The sequence below is a fragment of the Piliocolobus tephrosceles genome, chromosome 2 (genome assembly GCF_002776525.5).
Source record: "Piliocolobus tephrosceles isolate RC106 chromosome 2, ASM277652v3, whole genome shotgun sequence".
NCBI classification, from domain to species: Eukaryota; Metazoa; Chordata; class Mammalia; order Primates; family Cercopithecidae; genus Piliocolobus; species Piliocolobus tephrosceles.
In genome coordinates, this window is record NC_045435.1 from 153,248,977 (window position 1) to 153,263,349 (window position 14,373).

At 37.7% G+C, this 14,373-nt stretch overlaps 1 protein-coding gene across 8 annotated transcripts in view; it reads right to left on the reverse strand.

Moving 5' to 3' along the window:
• Positions 1–14,373, reverse strand: part of PIK3R4 (phosphoinositide-3-kinase regulatory subunit 4) — a 73,312-nt gene that overhangs the window by 12,453 nt on the left and 46,486 nt on the right. For all 8 annotated transcript variants that reach the window (XM_023207403.2, XM_023207404.1, XM_023207400.1 and 5 more), the window contains one exon: positions 13,677–13,842. In XM_023207403.2, the coding sequence (XP_023063171.1) occupies positions 13,677–13,842 (166 nt within the window). The remainder of the gene's footprint in view (positions 1–13,676; positions 13,843–14,373) is intronic.

Below are 14,373 nucleotides of genomic sequence, written 5' to 3' on the forward strand. Positions count from 1 at the left end.
CACTCTTAAACGCTTCAGTTATTCCATCACACAGCTTGGCACAGAAGGAAAAGCACTGGCTTTGGAATCAAGGACTTCCACTACCAACTACTTACATGATGTTGATCAAGCTACTTAATCAGTTGTATGCCTCAGTTTATCCTTGACCTATTTCCCTAACTGGACCACAGGGAAAATCAGGTAATATGTAAACCATAAAACATTCATAAATGCAAAATTATAATATTCAGTCTCTCCCACACATATGCTGATCTCTCAAGCTGTGTTTTCTACTCTCTTTCTTTAAATTCACTGCCAAACTTTTTGAATATATCATCTACACAGGGCACTTCCATTATCACCAACTCCCTCCTCCATTACCCTCCACACAGACTACAACTTTACACTTCTAAGGGGCCATACCTCTAAAAAGTTAAAAGCCCCTAGACACTGAACACATTCATCTATCTTGTGTAATTTATTTCACTTTATTATAAAAGTTAATGCATATTAAGTGCACTAAAATACAGAAATGTAAAAACATTTATAACAATACCACCCAGAAACACCATTAACATTTTGTTACACATCCTTCAAAAGGTTTTCTATACATATTTACACTTGTTTTTTTTTTAAAAATCTGTAGTATTTCATATATTTTATCAATCATCTCTCTCTCGTTGTTTTTTTGTTTTTGTTTTTGTTTGTTTGTTTTTCTGAGATGGAGTCTCGCTCTGTCGCCCAGGCTAGAGTGCAGTGGCACAATCTTGGCTCACTGCAAGCTCCACCTCCCAGGTTCATGCCATTCTCCTGATTCAGCCTCCGGAATACAGGTGCCTGCCACCAAGCCCAGCTAATTCTTCTGTATTTTCAGTAGAGATGGGGTTTCACTGTGTTAGCCAGGATGGTCTCAATCTCCCGACCTCATGATCCACCCACCTCGGCCTCCCAAAGTGCTAGGATTACAGGCATGTGCCACCGTGCCCGGCCTAGTTGTTTTTCTTAATAACAGCTTTGCTGAAATGATTTTCTTTTTTCTTTTTTTTTTTTTTTTTGAGACGGAGTCTTGCTCTGCCGCCCAGGCTGGAGTGCAGTGGCCGGATCTCAGCTCACTGCAAGCTCCACCTCCCGGGTTCACGCCATTCTCCTGTCTCAGCCTCCCGAGTAGCTGGGACTACAGGCGCCCACCTCGTCGCCCGGCTAGTTTTTTGTATTTTCTATTAGAGACGGGGTTTCACCATATTAGCCAGGATGGTCTCGATCTCCTGACCTCGTGATCCGCCCGTCTCGGCCTCCCAAAGTGCTGGGATTACAGGCTTGAGCCACCGCGCCCGGCCTGCTGAAATGATTTTCAAATACCATAAAGTGCATTTTAAAGTGCACAATTCAATGATTTTTAGTATATTAACAGATTTCTGCAAAGATCACCACTAATTCCAGGCCATTTTCATTAATTATAAGAAATCAAAAAATAAACTGTCCTCATACCCATTAGCATTCATTCCCTAGTTCCCCCTCTCCCTAGCCTCTGGTAACAACTAATCAACTTTATTTTCTATGAACTTCCCTGTTCTGGACATTTCATATAAATGCAGTCATACATTGTGGTCTTTTATATTAAGCTTCTTTCATATAACATAATGTCAAAGTTTATGGTGTGATATGTAATACCTCATTCCTTTTTAGGCTGAATATTATTCCATTGTACAGCTACATCACATTTTGCTCATCCATTCATCTGCTGATAAACATATAGGTCATTTCCACCTTTTGGCTACTGTGAATAATGCTGCTATAAACATTTGTGTATCAGTCTTTGTGTGGACATATGTCTCAAACACAATGCCTACAGGGGCCCAATCAGTACTGTAGATGAGTAAAGACAGACAGTGACAAGCAGTGGCAGAGATGGGGGTGCCAGTGTGCTTGGTCTCTCACACACACTTAGGCTTTCTCTCCCCATCTCTTTTAATATTGACATATCACCAAATTTACCCTTTTAAAGGGCTTTATAAATAAAGTCACCACATTTTACAACTATCACCATTATCTAATTCCAGAATATCTTCAGCATACCCAAAGGAAACCCTGTATCCATTAGCTGTCTCTTCCCCCAGCTCCCTTCCCCTAGCACCTGGCAATTCCTAATCTACTTTGTGTCTCTATGGATTTACCTATCTGAATACTTAATATAAGTGAAATCATACAACATGTGGCCTTTGGATCTGACTACTTTCACTTAGCATACTGTTTTCAAGGTTTATTCACATTACAGCATGTAGCAGTACTTCATTTCGTTTTATGGCTAAATAGTTTTCCATTGTGTAGATGTGTTCATTTTATTTATCTATTCATCACATGATAGAAATTATGGTTTCCATTTTTTGACTATTATGAATAATGCTGCTATGAACATTTGTGTACAGATTTTTGTGTGAACATATGTTTTCAACTATCTTGGGTATATAGCTAGGAATGGAATCATAGGATCATATGGTAACTCTTATGTCTACCATTTTGAAAGGCTACCAAACTGTTTTCCAAAGTTACTGCACTATTTTTACACTCTCACTGGCAATGTATAAAGATTTCAATTTCTCCACATCCTAACACTTGTTACTGCCTTTTTTACTATAGCCATTGTAGTGGGTGTGAAGTAGTATCTCACTGTGGTTTTGATTTACATTTCTCTAGTGACTAAGGAGTGTCTTTTCATGTGCTTAATTAGTCCTATTTGGAGAAACATTTATTCACATCATTTGCTTTTTAATTGGGTCATTTGTCTTTTAATTGTTGAGTTGTAAGGTTCTTTATACATTTTAAATAATAGATATTTATCAGATATATGATTTATAAGTTATTTCTCCCATTCTGTGGGTAGTCTTTTCACTTTCTTGATAGAGTCCTTTGAAGCACAAAGGTTTATAACATTGAAGTCCCATTTGTCTATTTTTTCCTTTGTCACTTGTGTTTTTCATGTAATTTCTCAGAAATCCTTACCGAATCCATGGCCATGAAGATATACATGTCTACGTTTTCTTCTAAAAGTTTTACAGTTTTAGTTCTTTCATTTAGTCTATGATCCACTTTGAGTAAGTCTACTGAGATTCATCTTTTTGCATGTGGAAATCCTGTAATCCCAGCACTGTTTGTTCAAAAGGCCATTCTTTTCCCCATTGAATTATCCTGACACCTCTGTCCAAAAAAAATGACCATCAATGTATTTCTGCATGTCAGTTCTATTCCATGAATATATGACACAGATATACACATACACATGATCTATATGTCTATCCTTATGCCAGTACTCCACTGTCTTGACTTACTGTAGCTTTGTAACAAGTTTTGAAATACAGAAGTGTGAGTCCTTCAATTTGGTTCTTTTCTTTCAAGATTGTTTTGGCTATTCTGAGTCCCTTATCATTCTTTATGGATTTTAGGATTAGATCATTGATTTCAGGAAACAAAAAAAAGGCAGCTAGAAATTCCAAAGAGATGGCATTGCATCTGTACATCGAGAGATCTGCCATCTTAATGATATTAAGTATTCCATTGCATGAACATGGGGTTTCTTTCCATTCATTTGAGTCTTCTTTAATTTCTTTCAATGATCTTTAGTATTTTTCAGTATACAAATCTTATACTTTCTTGCGTAAAATTTATTCCCAAGTATTTTGTTCATTTTGATACTACTATAAATAGATGGTTTCTTAAATTCATGTTTGGACTATTCATTGCTACCATATGGAAATGCAAGTGACTTTTATATATTCATCTTGTATTCTGCAACTTTGTTGAACTTATTAGTTCTAGTAAGTTTTTAAAACAATCATTGTTTAATTATTGCTAATTCTCATGCTAGCTGCTAACAGAAAATTTTACTTTCTCCTTTCCAATTTGTATGCCTTCAATTTCTTTTTCTTACCCAAATGTCCTGGCTAAAACTTCCAGTACAGTATTCAAATGAAGTGGCAAAAGTGGACATTCTTGTCTAACTCTTAGGGGGAAAGCTTTCAATCTTTTACCATTAAGTACAATGTTAGCTGTAGGGTTTTTTGTGTAGATGGCCTTTATTCATTCTTTTCTATTACTAATTGGTTTGTTGAGTTGGTTTTAATCATAAAATGATATTGGACTTTGTCGAATACTTTCTGAGAGTTTGTGAGATGATCGTTTGGTCTTTACCCTTTATTCTATATTATACCATATTAATGGTACATTGATTGATTTTCATATGTTGAACCAACCTCATATTCCTAAGATAAATTGTACTTGGTCATGATATTATTTTTGACATGTTGGATTCAGTTTACTATTATTTTCTGGCAGATTTTTACACCGATATTAATTATTGATATTGGTCTATAGCTTTCTTGTGAACTGTTTACCTGGCTGTGGTATCAGATTGACATCTGCCTCAAAGGATGAGTTAAGAAGTGTTCCCTCATTTATTTTTTGGAAGACTTTTTGAAGGATGGATATTACATTAGTTCCCTCTTATCTACAGCATTTTTTTTTTTTTTAGACAGAGTCTCACTTTGTCACCCAAGCTGGAGTGCAGGGGCGCAATCTCAGCTCAGTGCAACCCCCACCTCCTGGGTTCACTTTCCCTGGTTTCAGTTACCTGTGGTCAACCGCAGTCAGAAAATATTAAATGGAAATTCCAGAATAAACAATTCATAAGTTTTCAATTGTGCACCATTCTGAGTAGTGTGATAAAATCTCACACTGTCCTGTTCCCTCCTGCCCAGGACTTTAATCATTCCTTTATCCAGCTGAATACACTACCTGCTCGTTGGTCAGTTAGTCACTTAGTAGCTGTCCCAGTTATTAGATTGATAATCACAAGAAGGGTGAGTACAGAATAGTAAGACATTTTGAGAGATAGAGACTCTATTCACATAACTTTTATTAAAATACATTGTTGTAACTCTTCTATTAGTGTTGTTAATCTCTTACTGTGCCTAATTTATAAATTAAACTTTATCATAGATATGTACATATAACAATAAACACAGTATACATAAGGTTTGGTACTATCCAAGGTTTGGGGCATTCACTAGGGGTCTTGGATCATCTCTTCCGCACATAAGGGAGAACTACTGTAATTCTTTAAACCTCTGGTAGAATACACCATGAAGCTATCTGAGCCTGGGCTTTGTGGGAGGTTTTTTGATTACTAATTTCTTTATTATTATAGGTCTACTCAGATATTATATTTCTTCTTTAGTCATTTTCAGCAGCTTGTGTCTTTCTAGGAATTCATCCATTTCACCTAGGTTATCTAATTTGTTGGCATACAATTGTTTATGGTATTTCCTTCATAGTACTCTTTATTTCTGTCAAGTCAGTAGTAATGTGTCCCCTTCAATTCCCGTTTTTAGTAACTTGAGTCCTCTCTTTTTATTGATCACTATAGTAAAGGTGTGCCAATTTTGTTGATCTTTACAAACAACCAATTTCTACCTTTGCTGATTTTTTTTGTTTTTCTACTCTCTCTTTCATTTATTTCCTCTTTAGTCTTTATCATTCCTTTCCACTTGCTTTAAGTTTGCTCTTTTTCTAGTTTCTTAAGGTTAGGGTTAAATTACTAATTTGGGATCTTTCTTCTTTTTTAATATGAATGTTTACAGTGATAAATTTCCCCTTTAGTACTCCTCTAGATGCATTATCCAAGTTTTAGTATGCTGTTCCCATTTTCATTCATCTCAAAGTATTTTCTAATTTCCTTTTGAAATGCTGGGTATTTAGCCATATGTTGTTTAATCTCCATGTATTTGAGAATTTCCCAACTTCCTTTCTGTTACTGATACCTAGTTTCATTCCAATTTGGTTAGCAAACATACTTTATATGCTTTCAATCCTTTTAAATTTATTGAGGTTTGTTTTGTGACCTAATATATGGTTAAATATAGAAAACATTACATGTACACTTAAGGAAGATTTATATTCTGCTGTTCCTGAGTGGAGTATTCTACTGATACCTGTTAAATCTGGTTGGTTTGTAGTGTTGCTTATATTTTCTATTTCTTTGCTGATCTTATGTTTAGTTGTTCTATCCATCTTGAAAACAAGCTACTAAAGGCTCCCACTATTATAACGGAATTATCTATTTTCCCTTCAATGCTATTGGTTTTTGCTTAGTGTGTTTTTGGGGCTCTGCTGTTAAGTATGTTTGTAATTGTTATGTCTTGATGAACTGATTCTTTCACCATTATAAAATCTCCTTCATTGTCTCTAGGAGAAATTCGTGCCTTAAAGTTTATGTTCTATCTGACACTGGCCACTCCAGCATTTTTGTTTGTTTGTTTTTTAGACAGAGTCTCGCTTTGTCACCCAAGCTGGAGTGAAGGGGCGCAATCTCAGCTCAGTGCAACCCCCACCTCCCGGGTTCAAGCAATTTTCCTACCTCAGCCTCCCGAGTAGCTGGGACTACAGGTGCGTGCCACCATGCCTGGCAAAAATTTTTTTTTATTTTTAGTAGAGTCATGGTTTCGCCATGTTGACTAGGCTAGTCTCGAACTCCTGATCTCAGGTGATCCACCGCCTTAGCCTCCCAAAGTGCTGGGATTACAGGCATGAGCCACTGCACCTGGCCTAGCTCTTTCTTAGGTACTATTTGCATGGTTTATCTTCTCATTTCTTTTACTTTCAGCCTATTTATATCTTTAAATCTAAAGTGTGTCTATCACACATAGCATATAGTTGGATCATGTTTTTCACCCTTTCTACCAACTCTGCCTTCTGATTACATTTATAAGTTGTGGTTGCTCTGAGAATACAATGAACATCTTAAAATAATCAAAGTAATACCAACTTAATTTCAGTAATACATAAAAACTTTGCTCTAATATGTCTCTTCCCTCCTCCCTCATACGTATAACTATTGTCATACAAATTACATATCTACATGTTATAAGCCCACTGACAGTCTTATAATTATCTCTTTATGCAGTCATCTTTCAAAATCAGATAGCAGGTAAAAAGAGTTACAAATAAAAAATAATTTGTACTTTTGTATTTACTTATGTTATCTTTACTAGTGCTCTTCATTTCTTTATATGGATTGAAGTCACCGTATCATATTCTTTCGTTTCAGCATAAAGGATTCCCTTCAGTATTTCTTTTAGGGCAAATCTACTGGCAACAGAGTCCCTGTTTTTATTTATCTTGAAATGTCTTAATTTCTCCTTGGTTTCTGAAGGACAATTTTACTGCCACAGAATTACTGGTCGACAGTCTTTTCCTTTTAACACACTGACTTCTGGCCTCTATCATTTCTGACTTAAAAATCAACTTAATTTTATAGAAGATCCCTTGTATGTGACGAGTCACTTTTCTCTCTCTGCTTTCAAAATTCTGTTTTTGTCTTCCAACAGTGTATGATGTGTCCAGGTATGGCTTGCTTGATTTTGTCCTATTTAGAGTTCACTGAATTCTTGGCTCTGCAGATTAATGTTTTCCATCAAACATGAAAAGTTCTCAGGCATTATTTCTTCAAATATTCTTTCTGTCCCCTTTTCCGTCTCCTCGCCTTCTGGAACTTTTATTATGCATGTGTGAGAATGCTTGATAGTACACCACAGGACTCTGAGGCTCTACTCATTTTTCTTCATTCTTTTCTTTTTTGTACCTCTGACTGGATAATATCAACCATCTTCAAATTCTCTAATTTTTTGCTCTTATCAGTGGAAATCTGCTACTGAAGCTCTCCAGCAAATTTTTTCAGTTATTATACTTTTCAGTTCCAGAATTTCTATTTTATGATTTCTACCTCTTTATTGACATTGTCTATTTGGTTAGACAATGTTCTCATATTTTCCTTTAATTATTTAGACATGGTTTCTTTTAATTCTTTGCACATATTTTTAATAGCTGATTTAAAATCTGTGTCTAGTAAGGTTTTTTCCTATGTATAAGCCATCCTTACTTGCTTCTTTGCCTAACTTGTAATCTTTTGTTCAAAACTGTGCATTCAAAATTAATATAATATGTCAACTTTGGAAATAAGATTCCAAAGCTGTTGCTATTTGTTTAGTGACTCGCTTGGACTAATTCTATAAAGTCTGTATTCTTTGTCATATGTGGCCACTGAAGTCTCTGTTCAGTTAGGTAAGTGGTCATCTAATAATTGGCACGTGTTTCCTTCAATGCCTTGAACAATTAAGTGTTCCAGCCTTTTACTGAGGGTTTTATGTTGTGGCACACCTTCAACACTCCATCAGGCATTTTACATCTCTGCGTTAATCTTCAGTTCTTGCTTGCACAGAGTCTCAAAGCCAGCCAGACATGAGAATTTGGTCTTTTCAGTTCCTTCCTAGGTATGTGCACAACTCTACACATACATGTGGTCTTATAAGGACCCAGGGATAGATCAAAACTTTTCAAAGGCCCATATGGGCATCTCATTACCCAGTTCTTCCTTTTAAGCTTTCTGTCAGCCTCTTGATGCCACCTCAAGATGACTGCTATGTTAAATAAATGGTGATGATTATTTTCAACAAGTACCCTGTGAGTAAGAGTTTTCTCAAAGAACAAGGTATGAGCCAAGTCAAATAAAGATGGGCCCTGAAAATGGAACTTTACAGCCAGCTGGTGCAGAGGTCAAATAGTGACAATTCTCTGGAGATGGGCTTTTGGGGAGCTCCAATGCCATTATGACCCCTCCACTGGCTACTAAGGGGCTAGCTTTCATGGCTACCATAGTTATGAGGCTGTTTTCCAGACTACCACAGAGCTGGTAAAGGGGGATGAGATTATAGTAAGTTAAAGACGACATGGCTCACTGTTCTTATGGAGAGTCAGGTATTTTTCTTGAATCCACTTTAGATTGCTGCAAGGCGTTAGCTGATTTCCAAAGTTCTCAGAAAATTGACTTTGACAGTCTTTGCCAGTATTCTCATTGCTTTATGGAGGAACAGTTTACTCTGCCATTCCAAAATAGAAACCCCATATGCTCTTCTTAAACCTAATTTTAAAAAACACAATTATCAATGTCTTTCATTGATAATGGCTGCTGAACTTTTAGTGTGCTCCTAATTTTTTGCTATTACAAAGAAAGTCAATCTGAACGGTCTTGAAACTAAATCTGAGTTGATTCTTAGTTATTTCCTTAGGATATGTACATCATAAAGGCTTGGATACATATATTGTAAAAAAATACCTTCAAGGAAGAGGCATCAATTGCATTCCACCAGAGGGCACTGTATGAGAGTGCACCAATGGCATTATGAGATTTTCACGCTAGTAGGAGTTTTTGTCTCCTTTGAGAGAGGCCTACATATTCCTTTCATAAGTTTTCTCTTTCATTGTAGTTTATAATATTAACTTAAATGGTTTCTTCTCTTTCTCTTTCTTGCCCCTCTCTTCTGTTCCAAAAATTCAATTTCCTAAGATTCAAACATCAGGCCTTTGTTGCCCTTCATAATCCCTTTACTTTATAGTCACTCAAAAACTTTGACTTTCAACACTACTGAGAGACAAGACTAGCTGGACTTCCTAGGCCGACTAAGAATCCCTAAGCCTAGCTGGGAAGGTGACCGCATTCTCCTTTAAACTCGATAAAGAAACAGCCAATCATCTATTGCCTGAGAGCACAGCAGGAGGGACAAGGATCAGGATATAAACCCAGGCATTCAAGCCAGCAAGGGCAACCCCCTTTGGGTCCCTTCCCCTTATATGGGAGCTCTGTTTTCACTCTATTTCACTGTATTAAATCTTGCAACTGCACTCTTCTGGTCCGTGTTTTGTTACGGCTCGAGCTCAGCTTTCACTCGCCCTCCACTACTGCTGTTTGCCACTGTCGCAGACCCGCCGCTGACTTCCATCCCTCCGGATCTGGCAGGGTGTCCGCTGTGCTCCTGATCCAGCAAGGCGTCCACTGCCACTCCCGATCAGGCTAAAGGCTTGCCACTGTTCCTGCACGGCAAAGTGCCTGGGCTTGTCCTAATCAAGCTGAACACTAGTCACTGGGTTCCATGGTTCTCTTCCATGACCCACTGCTTCTAACAGAGCTATAACACTCACCGCATGGCCCAAGATTCCATTCCTTGGAATCTGTGAGGCCAAGAACCCCAGGTCAGAGAACACGGGGCTTGCCACCATCTTGGGAGCTCTGGGAGCAAAGACCCCCCTGGTAACACTACCAGTGACTCCAAAATATGTAACCCTGACAACTTTCTTTTGTACCACTCATATTGTTTTTTCACTGTGATAGAACTCCACTTATTTTACTACCACCCCAATTTTAACAAATACCAAATGCATCCATCTCCCCTAAAATTGAGAAGCTGAATGAGCCAGAAATAAGGTAGCACAAGAAGAAAACACAGAAAATATAATGTAAAATACTATAAATAAGTTGAAAAAATCTGTGCAAAAGTTTAGAAAAACAGCAATTTTTCAAGAACTAGTCCCAAAGGGACAAACTGAAAGTTTAACTCAAATAAGAAAAAAGAAAATGGCAGAGCCAAGATCTAAGTAGCATAAATCACCAATCATAATTCAGTAAGAAAATCAGGACTGGGAACTGAATGGTCTGCCAACATCACTCCTGGGGGAAACTCCTCTTAGAATGTATTAGCAACATTTCCTAAGAAAACACATTAGTTTTGCTGTTCTTTCCCTGCCACCAGCTGTTCCCCACTTGGCTCTAGCAATAAGAATTGCTTCCTTCTCCCCCACTAGTCAATAAAGGGATGTGATAAGGGCGACACACTGCATTTTCTTACACTCTTTCCCAATCCAAGGCCCATGGCTGCCCACAAACAAGAGCAGGTGTTACAGCAAAGCAAAAGAGTAACTGCATTCAGAGGAGATCTAGTCTCCTAATCATACAGACTTCCCAAATTCTATTAAGTCAGCTAAATTACCAAAATTTGGGGGATATTATTAACTGAAATGGGATACCGAAATAATACTGTCTAAAGCATGACACTGGGATACAGAAAGTAAGACTGTAATAAAAATCACTTGAGAACTAACAAGCAGGATTTTTGCAATTTACCATCTAATAAAGGGGACAATGAATCCAACTGATAATAACAAAGAACCATCTGGAAAACAATTATCAGAAGAGGTTCTTAAAATGCTAATTAAAATGCTAAGAATAGGCTGGGTGCAGTGGCTCACACCTGTAATCTCAGCGCTTTGGGAGGCTGAGGCCGGCGGATCACTTGAGGTTAAGAGTTCAAGACCAACCTGGTCAACAATGGCAAAACCCCTCTCTGCTAAAAATTCAAAAATTAGCCAGGTGTGGTGGCACATGCCTGTAGTCCTAGCTACTTGGGAGGCTGAGGCAGGAGAATCACTTGAACCCAGGAGGCAGATGTTACAGTGAGCCAGGGTCATGCCACTGTACTCCAGCCTGGGAAACAGAGTGAGACTGTCTCAAAAAAAAAAAAAAAAAGAAAAAAGAAGAAAAAAAGCTAAGAATGGTTAGGAAAAAAATCAAAAGAAAGGTAGTAGCAGGGAAAGAAAAGAGCAGGGATGTAAAAGCAGGGATACGAGGGAACATCCTGGTATGATGGTCAAATTTTGTATCTTGAGAAGGATTCAGGATGCAGAGGTTTTATTTGTCAGAACTCATGGAATGGTTCATTTAAGATCTGTGTACTTCATAGCATACAAATTTTATATCAAAAAGAAAAAAGAGCTATAAATTAACTGGGTGTGGTGACATGCACCTGTAGTCCTAGTTACTTGAGAGGCTGAGGCAAAAGGATTACTTGAAACCCAGGAGTTCAAGGTTACAGTGAGCTATGATCAGGCCACTGCACTCTAGCCTGGGCAAAAGAGACCCTGACTCTAAAAAGTAAAATAAAAATTTTAAAGAATAGACTGATGGGAGGTGGATAAATGAATAGTTATAAAACACAGCAAATATAGTAAAATCATTACAAATCTAGGTGGCAAGTACATGGATGTTCACTGTTAAACACTTTCAACTTTGCTTGTATATTTGAAAATTTTATAGTAAAATGTTGACATAAAAATTTCTACAGGGACCTAGGATTCTTTACTTCTTTTTAAATTATCTTCTGACCAATACAACACAAAGACAGAATGAGGAAAAATACAATAATTAAGCATAGTGTAAAAATATAGAGCTAATCAGCACAAAATCTTATCAGGTTGGTAAGTGAAGAGTAAACTTTTAAATTATTTTAGTTATCAAAGATATTTTGTTGTTTGATGATTTTGTGGTTAATTATGATCAATGAACTTACAAGAAAAGCACCAGAGATTCCCCACATCTTTTTACATAGATGAGATTCAATTCTGATTTCTAGTAGCTTTCTTTTCACACCAAACTAGGCAAAGAAAAAATAAGAATATGGTGGAACCGGCCGGGCGTGGTGGCTCACGCCTGTAATCCCAGCACTTTGGGAGGCCGAGGCAGGCAGATCACGAGGTCAGGTAATCGAGACTATCCTGGCTAACATGGTGAAACCCCGTCTCTACTAAAAATACAAAAAAATTAGCCCGGCGTGGTGGCAGGAGCCTGTAGTCCCAGCTACTCAGGAGGCTGAGGCAGGAGAATGGCCTGATGCCAGGAGGCAGAGCTTGCAGTGAGCCGAGATAGCACCACTGCACTCCAGCCTGGGTGACAGAGCAAGACTCCGTCTCAAAAAAACAAAAGAATATGGTAGAACCAATACAGAGAAAAAGAGAAACAGAAGGAGGATAAACTGCAAATCAGATAGGGACATACTTATAAAGTTGTAGAAATCTAAAATACTTATCATAATCACATTTATTAAAATCACATCATGCATATTTAAAGTCTTAGGGATTTGAAGTCATAAATTATATCCTTCTTGTCCACAGGAGTGTGGCAATGGTATACTATTTGTTTTCCTTATAGTTAGCCATTCCATAATTTTTTTACTTTTCTCATGATCATATTCCATCTAATCCATTCAGCAAATCTTGTTATATCCAGGATCTGATTGTTTCCCACCACCTCATACTGCTAGCAAGCCACCAGCTCTTGTCTGATTATTAAAAGTCTTCTAACTGCTTCTGCCCTGCTCCTCTTCAGTCTATTCTCAACATAATAGCCAGAGTAATTCTGTTGACAACTAACTCAGATCATATCTCTCCCCTACTCGGAACTCTTCAAAGGCTCCCCACCTCACTCAGAGTCAAAGTCAAAGTCCTTTACAACAGCCTACAAGGCCATATCTAATTGGCCCCTCTTACTCCTCCATCTTGCTCACTCTGCTCCAGCCACAAAGACCTTTCTGCTATTCCTCAACCATGCCAAACACGTTTCTTCTTCAGAGCCTTTGAAATGACTGTTTCCTCTGCCTGGAATGTTTTTCCACAAGATATCCACATGGCTTTCTCTCACTTTTTTCAAGTCCTTCCTCAAATGTCACTTTCCCTGTGAGGCATTCTCTGGTTAATTTATTTAAATTCTACCCTACCCCACCTCTACTGCATTTCCTATCTTCCTTTCCAGATGTATTTTTTACCACAATTATTTTTAACCATCTAACACATTAGCTGTTTTACTTATACTTTCATTGTCTCTCACTTTCCAGTAGAAGGTAAGCTCCACCACAGAAGGATTTTTGTCTATTTATCGTTGCTATATGTCTGCTATCCCAAACAGTGGTTGTTATAGAGTAAGCACTCAATAAACATTTGTTGATTTGAATTAATGAACTGATTCATTCCTGAGCATATGGTACCTGGTAGTGGTGGTCTTCCCCTCCATCTTTTGACTGTTCCAGATTTTCACTGTGCCATCATTTGAACATGTTGCAAAAAGTGAGTGCTCATCAGAGACCCTAATTCGATTCACAGCAGATTTATGCTCATGAAGATGGGCAACTAATAGCCCTTTAGGACGCCATCCTAAGGAAAAGCAAAGGAGCGTATCATAAACTGTAGTTTACAAATACAATCTCCCCATCATCCCCCCGTTATAATAACCAACAACCAGCTTGCAAACAATCGTAACAACTAAAATATTTGGAAGTACCAATAGTTGCCAATAAAGAGTGGTCTACTGGACCATGACAGATACTATCTACTGAGACATCAACTTAGCAATTAAGTGTTGCTTAAATAGCTTCAGAAAGGCAGCCCCTGGGGCCCTTCTCCAGTATCTGACAAGGCACGACAGTTAACTGAAAATGAAGGCACAGGGGTACCTGCTACCTCTGAAATCCCTGACTATTGACTCAGTAGATGGGGTAACGACTAGTCTAGAGAAACTGTGCACTAGGAGGCCCCGTTCCACTATACATAAAAGTGAGACCTTGAGCTACTTATTTAAACTCTACGACCTTTAATTTCCTAAATGTAAAATGAGGGACATATTAGTTAACCCAAAGGGTGACTATATGAACAAATGAGATATATACAAGAATCTAATATTATCCA